General features: G+C 41.0%; 1 protein-coding gene across 1 annotated transcript in view; it reads left to right on the forward strand.

The window, feature by feature from the left end:
- The window catches only part of RNGTT (RNA guanylyltransferase and 5'-phosphatase), a 463,180-nt gene that overhangs the window by 38,839 nt on the left and 403,560 nt on the right, over positions 1-20,781 (forward strand). Inside the window, 1 exon segment of the mRNA XM_077487269.1 lies at positions 10,826-10,901. Within this exon segment, the coding sequence (XP_077343395.1) occupies positions 10,826-10,901 (76 nt within the window).

Consider the following 20,781-nt stretch of genomic DNA (forward strand, 5'->3'; position numbering starts at 1 on the left):
GTTTCCACCATCAGGCCAGTCTAGTACAACAATGTGCAGTCGACACTGGGAGGAAGCCATGTAAAATTGGTTCAGAGAGTTTGGAGAAGATTATCAGTGCTGAGATTTAAAAAAATGAAAAAAGGTGAAAACAGTAGTTTGGGGGGAAAAACATGGCAATTGTTTGATGCAAGGTGCTTTCCAAGTTACATGTCGCCCTGCCTGGGTTTAGGTATATTTTGAATGTATGAATCATCAATTTGTGTTTATGATACCAAATCTAAAGTAAATTAAAAAGATAAGTGCAATGCTATTTGTGAGGAGTAAATCTTCATAAATACACCCATCCTATAAATAACACCAAACAGCTTTTTTAATAATACCTTCAAACAATAAATAGGAAAAAATCCAAATCAGTTCAAAGAAATAAATAAAAAAGAAATTGTGTGTGTATATGTGTGTGTATATGTGTGTGTATATGTGTGTGTATATGTGTGTGTGTGTGTGTGTATGTATGTGTGTGTATATGTATGTGTGTGTATATGTATGTATGTATGTATGTATGTATGTGTGTGTGTATATATATATATATATATATGTGTGTGTGTGTGTGTGTGTATATGTATGTATATATATATATATATATATATATATGTGTTTGTGTATGTATATATATGTGTGTGTGTGTGTGTGTGTGTGTGTATATATATATATATATATATATATATATATATATATATATATATATATATACTCACACTCTCTCTCTCACACACACATATACAAGAATTCTGACAAAGTAAACCTCTTGTAACCTGTTGTAACTAAGGAACACCCACAAAACAGTGTCCACCTCAGTGTTCTCAAATGGTCCGTACCAAATGACCACCTCTTACAGTATGCTCATACAGCGCTAAGAGGTTAAGAGATCCACATCTCCACCAAATTAGTATATACTGTATGCATCCTTGCTGGTAGTCCTATATATTTCAGCAGTAATGACATATAAAAAGGACTTGCATAGTGTAGTAGTTACAACCATCAAATGTATTAAAAACATCAAAGAATGCACACTCGCACATAAATCAAGCCAACAAGGCAATCTCGCATAGTAAGCATCCGGTCAGCAAAAGTATTGGCATGCGCAATGACGTCACATCCAATGCCCCATCTTGCACATTTCATCATAGCAGACATCAGTGGGAGTGGCCCTGATGGGAGGGATGTCAGTCAGATCTTTAGACGTCTCACACTGAAGAGACTCGTGTGAGGAAAGTGCAGAGTGATCATTCATGTTGCTTTTTCAATGTTCAGTCACCATATGGTCCTATACCTGATACATAGCTCACATGTAGTGTAGTCTGTAAAGAAGTCTCAGGGAGTGCAGGAGTGCCTGGATCATGAGGCTGGCTGTACAGACTTACAAATCTTTTGTATTTTTCACTTGTTTGTTTTGAAAAGTTGCAGCATAGATTTAGAATATTTGCAGATTTTTCCTACAAACGGGAAGTATTAAAGTGTTGCTAAACCCAGTACCCTGCATTCACTATATCTGGTCTCCCACAGTACACAGAACATGGAAATGCAATTACAGTATTTTAGTAAATCTAAACCGATAAATACCTTTTCTCATCAGTAGTATATAGCAGTCTTGAGTCTATCAGTGTCTGGCTGAGCACTGGTTAACCACTTCAGCCCCGGGAGGATTTGCCCCCTTAACGACCTGGACATTTTTTGCGGCACTGTGTAGTTTTAACCGAAAATTGCATGGTCGTGCGCTGCTGTACCTAAACATTTTTTTTCTCAGTCAGAGCTTTCTTTTGGTGGTATTTGATCACCTCTGCGGTTTTAATTTTTTGCACTATAAACAAAAAAAAGAGCAACAATTTAAAAAAAAACAAAAAAAAACATTTTTTACTATAATAAATATCCCCCAAAAAAGTTTAAAAAAAATAAAACATTTATCAGTTGAAGCCAATATGTATTCTACATATTTTGGGTAAAAAATAAAACCCCCAATAAGCATATATTCATTGGTCTGCACAAAAGTTATAGCATCTACAAAATAGGGAATTTATATGACTTATATGAAGATTTATGGCATTTTTATTATTATTTTTTTTTTTTACTAGTAATGGTGATCTGTGATTTTTAGAGGGACTGCGACATTGCGGGGGATAGATCAGACATGTTTGACACTTTTTTGTTGGGACCATTGCCATTTATACAGCGATCCGTGCTATAAAAATGCACTGATTAGCAAGATCATTGTTCCTACTTAGGAACAGATGAGATGTTTCTCCTCTCCTATCAGAACAGAGATTTGTGTGTTTACACACACACATCCTCGTTGTGGCTCTCATGCCTGCTTTTGCCAATGGCTGGCTGTGGTCCCGCTGGCCACGCGCTTCACATCCCCCGCCGCGCAGCGGCCACATGTGCCTGCTACAGCTCTTGAAGGAGCCGCCGTACATATATGGCGATTCGTGCAGGAGAGCCTTCCTGCCACCGTATATGTACTGGAGCAGGAAGTGGTTAAAGCTTGTAGGAGGAGTTTCCATTCTCATTACTGTCCTATGAGGCTGCAGGACCCTTGGCCCTGTTCTGATCACATGCAACCCCCCGCCCCCCCCCAAAAAAAACACTTTAGCAATACACACCAAACTGAGAATGTGCAGAATGCCCCCAAGGCTCTGCACTATTAGGAGATGGATTGGGGACTGTAAAAGAAAGGGATGATGAGAGAGCACAGGATCAAACATTTTTTTTATACATTGTGCAGGATTAACCCCTTAGGTTCCACAGTGAGTATAAAAAGCATGCTTTACGACATATATAGACTGATCTTACTGTTGTGGGCTTAGTAACGCTTTAAGAGGTGAACAGAAAGGGCAGAAGATTGGTGGAGGAGCAAAATTTCTACTAGAGCAGGAGACAGCAGCACAAAGGACTCATGGCATCAATATTAAAGAGGCACTTCCCCCTGGAAAAAAAACTGTAGATGCTGACTTACCATTCCATGGATCCAGCGCTGCCCTCCCCTGGGCTGGCTCCTCGCTTGGTCTTGGGTATCCCAGCATCGATATCTTGGCTGTAGGAAGCCAGCTGTGACTTCCTTGTGCTCCACATCCAGCTTTCCACATGCACAAATGTTTCCGTAAATTTTGGCTTTAATAATCATTAGGCTATGTACACCGCAAAAACGATCCTTTTGCATTGTTTTAGAAAAAGAATGCTGTTTTGGGTTTTCGGGGATTTCAATAAAGAATGAGCTACATGTGGAATGTTTGTATCAGGTTCTCTGTCCCCAAGGCAATAAAAGATATCAGAGAAAAGATATAAACTTTGTGTTCTTGTTGATGGAGGTGTTACCAGAATCTTACATTCTGCAGAGTACAATGTGTCATTGGCCCTTTTGGGATAAATACAATGGGGCATTTTGTCCTAAAGGCTTCCACTGCTGTTGTCATTTTTTTTCTGTAGATTTTTCATTTGTTTCAAAGTTTGACATTTCTGCGGAATGCCACTAGAGGGTACTAGTTGTCTGCTGTAATGTAAAGGGGAGCAGTTTTTTTTTTTTTTTTTTTTTTTTTTGTCGTTAGAGATGGCTTGTTTGAGCAAGGGCATTGCTACATTCTGTATATAAAAGTTATCTTGATGCAGTAAATATGTATTATTTTATTTTATGTGTTCTACTATATTCAGAAGTATGACATATATTTTTTTACACTGTATTTCAGACTACAAACATTTAATGTGAATCTTACTGTAGTGATTCAAGTTTACCTGCCATGAGAGTAATACAAGGGCACCCTCCCTCTGGAAATCATTATTGACCCTGTTATGCTGTCATTCTGTCTTTAGAAAGAGAAAAAAAATAGTGCAGATCTCACTCCTGACAGGCATACTGGGAAATGATCTGTGTGTGCAGATGTAACATTCAGGCAAGGAAAAGCGGGTAAATAGAATGTGTTTACACCCCCATATTCTTCTCCATCCTGAAATTGATCCCCCATGTGTGCCTGTAGTAGCTGCTGGTAGGAGAGGAGGAAAGCTGGAAGGGGTGGGGGTGGTGAAAATTAGAGAGGTAGGTGATGGGGTGCTGGGTACAGACCCTGTAGATCAGCTTTTCTCTACCTTTTTACCGTTAAGGAACCATTGAAATTATTTTCAGGTTCTCAGGGAACCCCTGCTAAAGAATGTAATACCTACAGCTCAGAGTACATAGCATGATCAATCACTTGAAGAAAGTTTCAAATAAAATAATAATTACTGTGGTGTAACTAGTGTATTTGACACCCAAGGCAGATCATTTATTTTTTACTGACGACCTAAAAAATGTCTTTCACTAACATTCTTCAAATAACTGTAGAACAGAAATGCAGACAGTAAGCACTATGGTCTATTCTTTCTTTCGTGGTCAGTGTGGAAGTGAGCTCTTTACATCTTTACATTACATCTAGAAAAAAACAGCTTTTTTTTTAATCAGCAAAAAGGTTTTTTTTATTGATAAGAACACAAGGCATTACATGTTAAATATTGCATATGTATGGCATATAGGAATATATAAAGAGAATATCAGGAGTTTTAATTCACAACACGTGGTGTTTAATTATAGAGCCAATACTGTTATCATACAACCAAAAAGTAACATCAGCCTAGTGCTTCTTCAATAAAGAAACAAAGTTAAGGTAAATAAAATAAAAATAAGAGTAGTAGGCCAACCATTGACATATCACCAGGGGTTCAGCTCCGTCAAAAATGCAGAGCTCTCTCAGCATGTCTCATACCTTATCATAATGTATAAAACTTTCAAGAGCAACACGGTATGTCCAGTTAATCCCATCAGCAGCCTATCCAAGGCCAGTTGTGGCGGTGCCACTTCTGGGGAGTGCAACCAACTCTGCCATATATTGGAAACATTTTTTGGTGATTTTCTATGTTATGTGTTTTTTTTCCTGGATAAGGGTAGCATTGATCATTTGGATCCACTGAGCCTCCCTTGGGGTACGTGCCAACAGCCACAAATAGGCAATCAGCTTCATGGCTAAGTATAGGAGTCTCATGAGGGAAATGTATACTGAGGGGAGGTACAGGTCTTCTTCCAGGCTACCTAGTAAGCACACTAGTGGTTCCCGCTCAAGTTAAACCTGGAAAACACTGTTTATTCTGGTGACAACGCAACTCCCTTACCTCATTAACTTGGGGCAATGCCAGAGCAGGTGTATGAGGTTGCCTGTGTGGGCCTGGCCTTTTGGACATATTGGAGAATCATGCCTGCCCCATCTATGCAACTACACAGGAGTACGATATACCCTGTTCAGTATGAACAAGTGGGACTGTCTCTGTGCTGCTGATACTGATACCAAGGGGCCTACTCCCAGGATTTCATTCCACTGCTCACCATCAATGGGGCCAACATCTTGCTCCCACCTCTCTCTACATAGCAGCAAATCTGGGGCTTGTGTGATAATAGGTGGATATAAATTGTAGAAATTATACCTTTCTTTGGGTCAGAGTATATGGATTCAAGGAACGTGGATTCTTCTAACTGCAAATTAGAGCGTCTGCTCTGATATCTAATGGCAAGTTGTAGTTGTATATATTGAAAGTGGTGACCTTTGAGTGCAGGGAATTCACTTAGTAGTTGGGTAAATGGTTTTAAGGCAGGTCTGTCAAGTATTTGGGTGAGGAATTTAACCCCGACCCTTTCCCAAATCTACCCGTTGGGTACCCTGTTCAGCTCTGTGTAAAAACAGTTTCGCCATATAGGGGTCTGACGGAGGTAGCCGTTAATCCCAATGTGATTTTAGCCCTCTTCCAGATTTTCATCAGTGACCGAACCATGGGGCAGGGGGAGGGGATTCAGGGCCCAGGGGGAGACCCCTGGTGGGATCTGACACCATCTCGAGATCTCAACCCGTGAAATGTTGCAGCTGCGCAGCCAAGTAGTACATTATAGAGGGTGCAGGACCGCCATGCCTCCTTGGTCCTGAGGGGGTTGTAGAGTGGCCAGTTTAATTCTCGCCACTCCTCCTCTCCATTAAAGAGCTCTGAATTGCGAGTCCATGCTCTGCAACCAGTACTATGGTATCCAGATTGGGGCATTATGCAAGATGTATAACCGCTGCAGTGCCCAAATGATTTTTATGAGATTTTCGCAGCCAGTCGCTGACACTGGCAAGTTACTCCAGCTAGCCTGTTTCTGCTGGAACTTTTGTAGTATGGGTTTTAGGTTTAAAGTTATGTAGTCCCGCGTGTCCCCAGTCACCACTATCCCCAAGTATTTAAATGAGGAAACCAGTTGTATCCAGTGGCAACAGAGCCAGACTTATGCCAATTAATGGCAAAGCCTGATAGCTGTCTGAACTGGTCTATTGGGGGCATTACTGCTCTTAAAGAGTGTTCGGTATCCCCCAAAGACAGCAGAGTGTCATCCGCATATAAGGAAATCTTTTCCTCCTCCGTCCTCTGCGGAAACCCGTAATGTCAGGTGAGGCCCGCACCATAGCTGAAAATTGCCTTGTTGTATTGGTGGTCAGTGTAGGTGGGAGATCAACATACCTGATCATTACACAAGGAACCCCCTGTTAACCTCAGGAGGAACACTAATCGAGAAACGTTGGTCTCCTCTGGTTGAGGGAAATTGCTTTCTTGCATTGGTGGTTAGTGTAGGTGGGAGATCAACCCACCTATGCTCAGTGAACCTCTGACAACCTCAGGAGGATCCATTGGTTCCATGGAACCCTAGTTGAGAAACACTGCTCTCCAATGGTTGAGGAAAATTGCATCTTTGCATTAGTGGACAGTGTAGGTGAAGATCATTCCGCCATTGCTCAAGGAAGCCCTGGCATCTCAGGAGGAACCCTGGTTAAGAAACACTGCTGTAGATTCTCCTGTAGAGCAGCCGGCAGGAGAGCAAGAGAGGGAAGTGGAAGCTCTGCAGGGGTAATGTGTCCAGATTTCAGGCGGTCTACATTTAAAACCCTACTGGTGGCATGGTTACGGAGAAGTGAACTTGTGTGTTGGGGTGCAGATCTCTCTGTGACATGGATACATTGACATGAGTTGTGTCTACTGGAGAGAAATATATATATATATATATATAAATTTTTTTTACTTGACAGCGAATGGTTTGTGCAGAGTCAGCTGTTGACATGAATACTGGGAAGTGAGCTGTGTGTGTTGGAGTGCAGATGTCACTATGTCATGGATACTGGGAAGTGAAAAGTGTGTTGGGAGTGTAGATCTCACTGGTGACTTGGTTACTGGGAGTGGACTGGAGTGCAGATCTCACTAGTGACTTGGATACTGGGAAGTGAGCTGTGTGTTGGGAGTGTAGATCTCACTGGTGACTTGGATACTGGGAAGTGAGCTGTGTGTTGGGAGTGCAGATGTCACTATGTCTTGTATATTGGGAAGTGAGCTGTGTGTTGGGAGTGCAGATGTCACTATGTCATGGATACTGGGAAGTGAGAAGTGTGTTGGGAGTGTAGATCTCACTGGTGACTTGGATACTGGGAGTGGACTGGAGTGCAGATCTCACTAGTGACTTGGATACTGGGAAGTAAGCTGTGTCTTGGGAGTGCAGATGTCACCATGTCTTGTATATTGGGAAGTGAGTTGTGTGTTTGGGAGTGCAGATGTCACTGTGACTTGTATATTGGGAAGTGAGCTGTGTCTTGGGAGTGCAGATGTCACCATGTCTTGTATATTGGGAAGTGAGCTGTGTGTTGGGAGTGCAGATGTCACTATGTCTTGTATATTGGGAAGTGAGCTGTGTGTTGGGAGTGCAGATGTCACTGTGACTTGTATATTGGGAAGTGAGCTGTGTGTTGGGAGTGTAGATCTCACTGGTGACTTGGATACTGGGAAGTGAGCTGTGTGTTGGGAGTGCAGATGTCACTGTGACTTGTATATTGGGAAGTGAGCTGTGTGTTGGGAGTGCAGATGTCACTATGTCTTGTATATTGGGAAGTGAGTTGTGTGTTGGGAGTGCAGATGTCACTATGTCTTGTATATTGGGAAGTGAGCTGTGTGTTGGGAGTGCAGATGTCACTATGTCTTGTATATTGGGAAGTGAGCTGTGTGTTGGGAGTGCAGATGTCACTATGTCTTGTATATTGGGAAGTGAGCTGTGTGTTGGAAGTGCAGATGTCACTATGTCTTGTATATTGGGAAGTGAGCTGTGTGTTGGAAGTGCAGATGTCACTATGTCTTGTATATTGGGAAGTGAGCTGTGTGTTGGGAGTGCAGATGTCACTATGTCTTGTATATTGGGAAGTGAGCTGTGTGTTGGGAGTGCAGATGTCACTATGTCTTGTATATTGGGAAGTGAGCTGTGTGTTGGGAGTGCAGATGTCACTATGTCTTGTATATTGGGAAGTGAGCTGTGTGTTGGGAGTGCAGATGTCACTATGTCTTGTATATTGGGAAGTGAGCTGTGTGTTGGGAGTGCAGATGTCACTATGTCTTGTATATTGGGAAGTGAGCTGTGTGTTGGGAGTGCAGATGTCACCATGTCTTGTATATTGGGAAGTGAGCTGTGTGTTGGGAGTGCAGATGTCACTATGTCTTGTATATTGGGAAGTGAGCTGTGTGTTGGGAGTGCAGATGTCACTATGTCTTGTATATTGGGAAGTGAGCTGTGTGTTGGGAGTGCAGATGTCACCATGTCTTGTATATTGGGAAGTGAGCTGTGTGTTGGGAGTGCAGATGTCACTATGTCTTGTATATTGGGAAGTGAGCTGTGTGTTGGGAGTGCAGATGTCACTATGTCTTGTATATTGGGAAGTGAGCTGTGTGTTGGGAGTGCAGATGTCACCATGTCTTGTATATTGGGAAGTGAGCTGTGTGTTGGGAGTGCAGATGTCACCATGTCTTGTATATTGGGAAGTGAGCTGTGTGTTGGGAGTGCAGATGTCACCATGTCTTGTATATTGGGAAGTGAGCTGTGTGTTGGGAGTGCAGATGTCACTATGTCTTGTATATTGGGAAGTGAGCTGTGTGTTGGGAGTGCAGATGTCACCATGTCTTGTATATTGGGAAGTGAGCTGTGTGTTGGGAGTGCAGATGTCACTATGTCTTGTATATTGGGAAGTGAGCTGTGTGTTGGGAGTGCAGATGTCACTATGTCTTGTATATTGGGAAGTGAGCTGTGTGTTGGGAGTGCAGATGTCACTATGTCTTGTATATTGGGAAGTGAGCTGTGTGTTGGGAGTGCAGATGTCACTATGTCTTGTATATTGGGAAGTGAGCTGTGTGTTGGGAGTGCAGATGTCACCATGTCTTGTATATTGGGAAGTGAGCTGTGTGTTGGGAGTGCAGATGTCACTATGTCTTGTATATTGGGAAGTGAGCTGTGTGTTGGGAGTGCAGATGTCACTATGTCTTGTATATTGGGAAGTGAGCTGTGTGTTGGGAGTGCAGATGTCACCATGTCTTGTATATTGGGAAGTGAGCTGTGTGTTGGGAGTGCAGATGTCACTATGTCTTGTATATTGGGAAGTGAGCTGTGTGTTGGGAGTGCAGATGTCACTATGTCTTGTATATTGGGAAGTGAGCTGTGTGTTGGGAGTGCAGATGTCACCATGTCTTGTATATTGGGAAGTGAGCTGTGTGTTGGGAGTGCAGATGTCACCATGTCTTGTATATTGGGAAGTGAGCTGTGTGTTGGGAGTGCAGATGTCACCATGTCTTGTATATTGGGAAGTGAGCTGTGTGTTGGGAGTGCAGATGTCACTATGTCTTGTATATTGGGAAGTGAGCTGTGTGTTGGGAGTGCAGATGTCACCATGTCTTGTATATTGGGAAGTGAGCTGTGTGTTGGGAGTGCAGATGTCACTGATGACTTGGATACTGGGATGTGAGTTGAATTTACTGAAAAGGATTTTTTTTACTGAGATTGCCAGGTCGTTTATAAAGCCCAGTATCCTTTGGAAGTTGAGTGTTATGGAAGTGCTGTGTTTTTTTTTTTTACAGATTTGATGTTGTAAAATTTTATAGCATATTCGCTCGTGATCTTAAAATGATAGTTATCCAGGGTCAGCTTGTACACTAAGAACAAAGATGCTGACAATCCTAGAAATCCCAGGGTCAGTACTTTAGACATTTAGTTCTTGGTTATGTGTACACTTCTCATAGGACCAATACAATGAATAATTCTCCCAGAATACGCTTCCCAGGCAAACCTTGAGAGACTGTCACTTGACTGGAGTGCCGGAACTGCTTTTTCTAAGAATAAAAGGGCAAAAACGGATACAACTGCAGTACATTGCCACATGCCATGCATTTATTCATGCAGTACAGTTACATAGTTTGATTTAAATTCGTGTTTAGTCATTTTCTTGCCTTTAGTAGAATGATGGAAGTTTGTAAGATTGCCAGCTGCCACCTAAACTGTGTGAAGGTGTGATAAGTTGTACCTTCTCTAAAGAGTCTTGTAACGTGCAGTGGATGGGAAAGTAGCTCTAAATAACGTCTCAGAATATGTATGTGAGATCCCTTTTATTTGGAAACCCAGCTGTGTCTGCATATTTTTGCATAGCTTATTTTAAGCTCATTTGTTTTTCCTCAGAAACATGCAGCTGGGTATAAAGGTGTAGCTTGTCCTAGGAGACTTTAGCAGAAAATCTACTTGTGTATAAACATTCAATGTATTTTTCCCTTTTTAAAACAACTTTATTCTTCTTTGCTTCCATCTTTGCTGCAGCGTAGATGAACGTGTTTGTATGATTGACTTCATACCTCAAAGTCTTATGTCTAAAATAAAAAAAGCAGTTTTAACCATATTCTATGTTTACCACTGCAATGCCTAATTCTATTATTTATTTTTTTTAATCCCCAGGTGTCCACTGTACGCACGGCTTTAACCGGACGGGTTTCTTAATCTGTGCCTATTTAGTTGAGAAGATGGATTGGAGGTAACGTTCGTTATAACCCAGTATTAGCTTTTTGTTTCCTTACAAGCAATGATTGTCTGACCATTAATAAAAAAAAGGTTTTTACATGTTTGACTTCCTTTTTGAACCGAAGCCTCTTGGATTTTAGAATCAGATTAATCCGACATATCAGTTATGAATAGTTAAGCCTAGTACACATGGGCTGAATGTCAGGCAGCATCAATAAAAGCCGTCAGACATTCAGTCCTTGTGTATTGCAGCCGGTCTGACAGAAGCTGGCCATTCAGGCTTAGTGATGGGCTGCAAGGCCCATACACTGTTACAGGGGAGCAGGTCCCATGGCCCCCCAGTTTGGTAGGGGGCTGGGTGGGGGGTCAAGGTTTTCCCTTTCCAGAGATGTTGTCACCTTGCCCTTCATGTGCAAGGTAACAAGGTCTCTTTAATGACCAATCCATATGGGTGCATTTGTATAAGATCTTCTTTTTTCTTTTTACTACAGGCAAGCCTATAATTAGGCTTACCTGTAGCTACACTGGATATCTCCTAAAACTGCATGTTTTAGGAGATATCCCCTGTATTTGCATGTGCCGACGTCATCGGCGCATGTGCACTTAAGCAAAGTGAAGCAATGGCACATATGTACTGTTCCTTCCGTTAGACCGTGCCGTTACCGGCGGCTCCGGCCAATCACAGTGCTGAAACCGCGATGTCGGCCGCCAGGGCGGTGAACGAAGACCGCTGCAGGGGCTTCACTCTCAGGTAAGTAATTCCTTAATGAGCTAGTATGCTATGCAGGTTGCTATGGTGGCACCTGAGCCAAGCCGCAGCTCCATGTGTCCATTCAGACACAGAGACATAGTACAGCCACACTCCCTCTCTCTCCTGATTAGCTGACTTTGACGGCAGCAGGAGCCAATGGCGCAGCTGCTGTGTCTCAGCCACTTAGGAGGTTGAGATACTCGTGCACATAGATGGATAGAGATGGGGCTCAGGTAAGTATTAGCAAGGCTAAGGGGGGCATTTTGTATAGAATGCATTAGGATAATAAAACCCCTTCTACCTTTACAATTACTGTAAGAAGCGTTTTGTCCAACAATTTATTTTTGAATAAAAGATAGTTACTAGCAAAAGAATTGCGCAGCTGGAAAAGCCCATTAAAATGGCAGAACAAGTTGTGCCTTAGGCTTTGAATGGTTTATCTTGAGAGCTAAACTCTGAAACATCTTTGTGCTTAGTTCAGGGTGTTTCTGGCTGGAGCTAAACCTGCTCCTTTGACCCTATTGCCACAGGATTCAAATTAATAATATCTAAAATGTCCTTTTGCCTTGCTAAAAGTTTTCTAACCTGCCCAATCTAGTAACACCTCCAGGCAGTGGCAGGGTCAAGGGGCACCCCATAGATACCTGATCCTGTTTTAAACTATCATCTCATGTGTAGTCTGGATTGAGGGTTACACTGGTATTATTCTGACGAAAAAAAAAAAAACATTCTATAAATTTAATATATCTTTTCATGTGACAACATTGAAGAAATTACACTTTGCTACAATGTAAAGTAGTGAGGGTACAGCTTGTATAACAGTGTAAATGTGCTGTCCCCTCAAAATAACACAACACAGCCATTCATGTTTAAACCACTGGCAACAAAATTGTTCGTTTTTCTTTATATTTTTGTTGTTTTTCTGTCACTTACTGTTAAAGTAAACCTGCCATTAAAGTTATAGACTGATCATTTCTGTGTCAGTGGGCAAATGTATAAAATCAGCAGGGGATCAAATACTTTTTTCCCTCACTGTGTATGTGTGTGTGTGTAAAAAAAAAAAAAAATATATATATATATATATATATATATATATATATATATATATATATATATATATTTTTTTTTTGTGGAGATGCGACCCCATGTCCCAAGTGCGCATGAGCAGTGTATGCCCTGATTTTGGTAGGCTTGCTAACCTGTGTGCTGGCTTCATAATCACCCCAGGAATAGAGGTCAGTGCTCATACTTGGAGACAGCTCCGCCTGGCAGACAGGAAGTCTGGCCTGGGAGGGTCCCAGTAGGAGACGACTCCAGGAGAAAGAGACAGGAGGTCTCGGAGTCTAAGGCTGAAGGTGGCAGTGGAACTTTGTGCTTGGACTGAGAGAGACATCAGCAACATTGGGAGGAGAGCTCCATTACTGGGTTGTGGCCTGCTGGGGTGAGCCAAACTGCATAAAAGACTGTAGCTCTGGCTAGAGCTGTGTACTGTGCATACCAGCCTGTTGGCTGCAGAGACTGAACTTTTCCTATACTGTGTGTGTATGTATGTATGTATGTATGTATGTATGCATATGTGTATATATGTATGTATGTGTATATATATATATATATATATATATATATATATATATATATATATATATATATATATATATATATATGTGTGTAAAATAAGTACTGAACGCATCAGCATTTTTCTATATAAATCTATTTCCAAAGGTGCTATTGACATGAAAATGTCTCCACATGTCAACAACCCATGCAATCCAATCCATACATATAAAGAAACCAAAACAAATAAGTTCAGAAATTAAGTTATGTGTAATAAAATGGAATGACACAGGGAAAAAGTACTGAACACATGAACTAAAATTTATTAACACTAAAATCACTGCATCTACAGACATCCATGATCTAATGCTATTGCTAACCTATCTAGACCTATAAAGAAGAAATCTGTATATATACCTTTTTTTTATTTATTTTTTTCAAAGCCGATCCGATCTGATCTCCAGAGTCGGAAGCTCTGCAGAGGACACAGCCGACAACGGCTGTGAAATGAATGGGAAGTGAAATCGCCCATAGTTACTATGGGTTGTCCATTGTCGGCTGTGCCCTCTGCACCTGCCTCCACAGCGAAGCTGCAGCTGACAGCTCAGCGTGAGATCGGGTCGGATCGACTTCAAAAAGGTTATGTATACTGATATCTTCTTTACAGGGTTAGTTGATTAGTGTTTTATTGTCCGTGTCTGTAGATGTAGAGATTTTAGTGCTGGTGTGCACTTATCTCCTAATACTTCATACAAAATCCTTTTGTAGGTAATGACTGCTTCAAGACGCCTCCTGTATGGAGAAACTCGCTGCATGCATTGCTCAGTTGTGATTTTAGCCATTCTTCCACAGTCTTCAAATCTTGAAGGTTTCCGTGGGCCTATGAACTCTGATCTTTTGTTTGTTCCATAGATTTTCTATTGGATTCAAGTCGTGTGATTGGCTGGGCCATTCTAGCAGCTTTATTTTCTTTCTTTAAAACCAGTTGAGAGTTTCCTTGGCTTTGTGTTTGGGATCATTGTCTTGCTGAAATGTCCACCCTCGTTTCGTCATCCTAGTAGGTGTTTTTTTTGTCAAGAATCTCTTGGTACATTTTTCCATTCTTCCTTCAAAGATATTAAGCTTGCCAGTACCATATGCTGAAAAGCAGCCCAATACCATGTTGTTCCCACCTCTAAACTTCAATGTTGGTATGGTATTTTTGGGGTGATGTGCAGTGCCATTTGACCTCCAAATATGGTGTGCATTATGGCTAGAGGTTGACCGATTTATCGGCCGATATTTGCCGTTTTTTAATTAATCGGCATCGGCCGATTGAGCTGATAAAAAGGCCGATTTAGAACTACAGTGCGACTTGGAAATGACTTCTGTAATAGAAGTCAATGCAAGTTGCCCAAGTCTTCATAGAAGCACTTGTCTCCTCTCTGGGCAGTCTGCCAAGAAAAGAGCAAAAGGATACAATGTTTACACTTGAATGAATGAAGTCATCTCAGTGTGTAGAGTTCTCAGTTTAACCATTTAAAGACTAAATATTTTCTGACACTTGTTGCTTACAAGTAAAAGTCCTGTATTTTATGCCAGAAAATCACTTAGACCCCCAAAAATTATATATATTTTTTAGCAGAGACCCTAGGGAATAAAACAGCGGTTGTTGCAATATTTTATGTCACTCAGCATTTGTGCAGAGGTCTTTCAAATGCAAAGTGGGTAAAAAAAATACACTAAATGATTAAAAAAAAAAAAAAAAAAAACTAAAACAGTAAAGTTAGCCCATTTTTTTTTTTTTTGTCCAAAAGTTTTGACTACCTGCTTTTATTTTATAGGCTGCTTTCACACTGGAGCGGGCAGGCTTTGATGGTAAAATGCTGATAGTTTTAGCAGCGCTTTACCATCATTTTAGCGGTGCTATTCGGCTGCTAGTGGGGCGCATATAACCCAGCTATCGGCCGAAGAAGAAGTTAAATGCGCCCGTGAAGCACCCCGCCAAATCGCATTGCATGCACTTTGGCAGTGGTGCCTATTAATATCAATGGGCAGGAGTGGTGGAGGAGCGGTATACACCACTCCAAACGTGCTGCATGCAGGACTTTTTTTTTTAACATCCTGCCAGCGCATCGCCTCAGTGTGAAAGCACTCTGTCTTTCACACAGACTGTAGGGGAGCCGTTTTGCAGACACTTTACAGGCGCTATTTTTAGCCCAAAAGCGCCTAAAAAAACGCCCCAGTGGGAAAGGTGTCTGTTTTATGAGATGAAGGGGGATAAAAAAAATAAAATAAAAAAAAATCGGCCTAAGATATCGGCCCAAAAAAATTGTCATCATATATCGGCCATCGGCCGCCATGATTTCTAAATATCGGCATCGGCCAGAGAAAAAACCCATATAAGTCGACCTCTAATTATGGCATCCAAAGAATTACATTTTGGTCTCATCTGACCAGACTAAATTCTCCCACTATTTCACAGGCTTGTCTGAATGTTGTGCAGCAAACCTTAAATGAGCTTCAAAATGCTTTTTCTTCAGCAATGGAGTCTTGTGTGCGGAGTGTGCATACAGCTCATGGCGGTTGAGTGCATTACTTATTGTTTTTAGAAACAATTGAACCTGCTAATTCCTGGTCTTTCTGAAGCTCTCCACAAGCGGTTCTTGGCAAGCTCTTCTGATTCTTTTCACTCATCTGTCAGAAAATCTTCAAAGGTGCACCTGGTCATAGCCAGTCTATGGTAAAATTGTTATTTCCACTTCTAGATTATGGTGCTCACTGGAACATTCAGAGCTCTTTGCTTTTACCCATCATGAGATGTTTCTCGTGTGACACCTTGGTAATGAGACACCTTTTTATAGGCCATCAATTGGGACTGAACCAGCTGATGTTAATTTTCACTCACAAGGGACAGGATTGCTTTCTAATTACTGATAGATATCAGCTGGTGTATTGGCTTTCCATGCCTTTTTTTTTTTTTTGCACCTCCCTTTCTTCATGTGTTCAGTCCTTTTTCCCCTGTGTCATTCCATTTTATTACACATAACTTAACCACTTCTGGACTGCTGCACGCTGATATATGTCCTTACTTTGAAGAGGATATCGTTGTTATGGCAGCAGCTAGCTGCCATAACCCTGGTATCCTCTTGTTCGACCGACTATCTGGTTTCCGATAATAGTGATCTCTGTGGAGGATTCGCCGCAAGATCACTTTTATCAGTGGTAAGAGAGGGGGCCTCCCGCCGTGCTCCGACGCCCTCCGATGCTTACTGGAGCCGTCAGGAGCAGCGAAGGTGATCGACTCTTCACCCTTGCTGAGCATGGAGTCTAACAATGCAGGGCAGAAGCGACGTCATAACATCACTTCTGCCCATAGCTCTTAAAGGACCATAAAAAAAAAAAAAAACATTTTTTTTTAAAGTGGAAGTAAACCCCCCCCCCCCCCCCCCCCCCCCTTATCGTTTTCAGCCAAGGAAGCTGCCATCTTTGCCTCTGTTTAATCTTCAACTGCTATGGTGCTGCACATGTGATTCGTTATGACACCAGCCATTGGATGGTTTGATAGTTTGGCTTAGAGCACTGCCAATGTGCAGTTAGCATTCCCGGCATGCCTTTTTTTTAACTGTTTAAATCAATGGGTTTACTTCCACTTTAAATGACGATTTTTCTTTTTTCATTTTTTTTTATTGCATTTTAGTGTAAATATGAGATCTGAGGTCTTTTTTGACGCCAGATCTCATATTTAAGAATTCCTGACATTATTTTTTTCTATTACAAGGGATGTTTACATCCCTTGTGATAGGAATAAAAGTGACCTTTTTTTTATTTATTTTTATAAACCGTGTAAAAATAAAAGGTAAAATTTATTATTTTTTTTAAATGCGCCCCATCCTGCCAAGCTCGCGTGCAGAAGCGAACGCATATGTGAGTAGCGCCCGCATATGAAAACTGTGTTCAAACCACACATGTGAGGTATCGCCACAATTGGTAGAGCGAAAGCAATAATTCTAGTCCTAGAACTCCTCTTTTTTTAACAGCAAAAGTTTGTTGCCATTCCACGAGCGGGCGCAATTTTGAAGCGTGACATGTTGGGTATCAATTTACTAGATGTAACATTATCTTTTACAATATATTAAAAAAATTGGGCTAACTTTACTGTTGTATTATTTTTTTAATTAAAAAAGTGTATTTTTTCCAAAAGAAAGTGCGCTTGTAAGACCACTGCACAAATACGGTGTGACAGAAAGTATTGCAACGACCGCCGTTTTATTCTCCTAGGGTGTTAGGAAAAAATGTATGTTTGGGGGTTCGAAGTAATTTTCTAACAAAAAACAAAACAAAACATTTTTAAATTGCAAACAACACATCTCAAAATGAGGCTTGGTGCTTAAATGGTTCATTTCTGAACTTATTTGTTTTGGTTTCTTTATATGTATGGATTGGATGAGTTGTTACTGACGTGGTAAAAATGTCATGTCAATAGCATCTTTGGCCGTAGATTTATCTAAAAAAATGGTGACGTGTTCAGTACTTATAGTGTGTGTGTGATTTTATATATATATATATATATATATATATATATATATATATATATATATATATATATATATATATATATATATATATATATAAATAATGTGTATATATATATATATATATATATATATATATATATATATATATAAATAATGTATATATATATTATATATATAAAGCGTTGTGCACAGGCACCACCCTCTCAGCGCCATTAGCAGGTGAAGTGAGAAAATATCAGACTGTGATAAAAAATATCATTGGGGATTCCAACTTTTTACACAAGTAGTTTATCAGTTGTGTTATATTTCTTATTATTAGCCTGATTTGCTGCGGCTTTAGTAGCACTCTCATATTTCTATACCTCAGGCTCTCCAGCTCGTTTCACCTATGTATATCTGTATCTGGATAAGCTCGTTATCTGGAAGAAGTCTTGCTTTTCATGTAACCTCAGCCTTCTGTTGAGTGGTTTGTTAGTGGGAAAAGCAAATTTCTTTGCAATAATTATACCCTCAGGTGAGCTGTGTGGTTGCTGCGGCCTTTTTAAAGCTTCCATCATTTTTTTTCTTTTCTTTTTTGTGCATGTGACTTCACTGTGTGAACTTATGTGGTTAATTCTTGGCTCAGTTGTAAAGCAGGGATAGGCAACCTGGGGCCATCCAGCTGTTGCAGAACTACAAGTCCCATCACTCCTCTGGGAGTAATTGTAACTGCCAGCCTTGCAATGCCTCATGGGAAATATAGTTCCACAACAGCTGGAGGGCCCCAGGTTGCTTACCCCTGTTGTAAAGTAAAAACAAGTAAAAAAAAAGTGACCTTTTAAGATTTATTTTTGTTTCCATTAAAGCCTGAGTGAAGGTCAGGCTATTTATAATTTTGTGTGAGATATCTAGATAGATATCGTTAACCAGATGGCAAGCTGCATGTTTAAACAATCCAACTCTACTCAATCAGTAAGGCGGCCTCCAGCAGCTGATACAAAAGTAAAATACAGTATTCAAATTGTATTTAATACATTGATCAGGAAAATCCTTCATATAACACAGCGAACAATACATTGCAACAACTGTTTCAGGTGTTCCTGCCCTTCCTTAAGTTCGTGTGTATATGTATATATATATATATATATAATATGTGTGTGTGTGTGTGTATACACACACACACACACACACACACACACGTGTGTGTATATATGTATATATATATAATATATGAAAAAATAGATTCCTCCATCCACACAAACAAGGTCCTGCTGGGACATAGCCACAACGGGACTCTTTGCTTTGGAGACTTGCTGCAGCTGCTGATCAACAAACGTTTTCCAATATTCCTATTTAACAGAAGTTGAGGTATCGATTTGACTTCCATCAGTCAGGGATGGCCACACATAGTCAAGGGGGAAGAGTCAGGAGAGCCGATAGAGGACCCACGAGGAGGCGGATTGGGACTGCTCTGTGCAAGTCAAGTTCCTTCACCTCAAACTCGCTCATCCATATCTTTATGGACCTTGCTTTGTGCACTGGTCCAAATCATTTGATGGAGGGAAGATTATGGTCTGGGGTTATTTTTCAGGGGTTGGGCTTGGTCCCTTAGTTCCAGTGAAGGGAACTCTTAGGTGTCAGCATACCAAGACATTTTGAACAACTTTGCAGGAACAATTTGAGAATGACCCCTTCCCATTCCAACATGATTGCTGATCAGTGCACAAACAAGGTCCATAAAGACGTGGGTGAGCAAGTTTAGGGTGGAGGAACTTGACTGGTCTGCAGAGTTCTGACCTCAACCTGATAGAACATCTTTAGGATGAATTAGAGCGGAGATTTTGAGCTAGACCTTCTTGTCCACATGAGGGCCTGACCTCATAAATGTGCTTCTGGAAGAATGATCAAACATTCCCATAGACACACTCCTAAACCTTGTGGACAGCCTTCCCAGAAGCGTTGAAGCTGGTATAGCTGCAAAAGGGGGGCCAACTCAATATTGAACCCTACAGACTAAGACTAGGATGCCATTACCCATTTAAAGACGTACATTTACTGCGTCAGAGTGACCCTTAAAGGCAAAATCTCGTACCTGTATGTAATTATTATTTTTTTTCCCGGTGGACGCGCGTGCGTGCACAACTGGAGCCCTGCTCCTGCTGTGATTGGACACGGCGGGAGCCAATCGGTGTATCTGGTGGACGTGGTGCTACATTGCCTGCTTTCTATCTTTCCACGTCATACCAGTTCTAAAGGGCCATAGATAAGGATCGTTAATGTGGAACTAAGCCCATCGATGTAACTGTTTTCTCAAAGACTTACATAGCATACCATATATACCTGTACTTGTGCGCTCAATCGAATTGTTAAGCCTGGTGTCATAACTCAGATCACATGTGCAGCACCATGGCAGCTACAGATCAAACAGAAGCTAAGATGGCAGCCTCCTATAGGAGAGTTTGGTTCCACTTTAAGTTGTAGTCAGAAAGAATTATTGCGCTCATAACTTTTTTGGGCTAGCATATGATGCTTATGGAAACGAGAGGACATTATGTGTGGAATTGCCATAAGTGGCATTCCCTGTCAAAGCCTCCATTTATCCTGTCATTTTTTAAATTGTTCTGTTTACTTAACTTCATTTAATCAGTTCAGACTCTGGGTTTATTTTAGAACTTTTAAGCGCCATGAATGTTCCCATCCAATATTCTTTCCCCAGCTTTTTAATTTGATTACATATAATCTGGCAGTTAAACTGAAGCCACAAATCAAAAGGAGACATTAGCTGCATTTAAGGCAGTTAAGCTGAAGAAAAAATGTATTTATATGATAGAGGGAAAATGAGTTTTCCTGGATGTGCTGTGAATGATAATGATGTTTTCCTGTTTCTCACACCAGTATCCGTTTTTCCGTTTTTGTTTTTTTTTTCCCGTCTACCTAAAATGCTCCAGATTGATGTTTTGTAGTGCATAGTTAATGTCTCACAGACACACTGGATAATCGTCTTTATGTGTGTTCATACCATGCAGCACCCCTAACCAGTTATCCTTTAGATTATGGAACGGTTATGTTGGATTTTCCTGGCTGATTGTTGC

This window comes from Lithobates pipiens, unplaced genomic scaffold, assembly GCF_037356315.1.
Source record: "Lithobates pipiens isolate NorthernLeopardFrog02 unplaced genomic scaffold, aLitPip1_a1.2 Scaffold_18, whole genome shotgun sequence".
Taxonomy (NCBI): domain Eukaryota; kingdom Metazoa; phylum Chordata; class Amphibia; order Anura; family Ranidae; genus Lithobates; species Lithobates pipiens.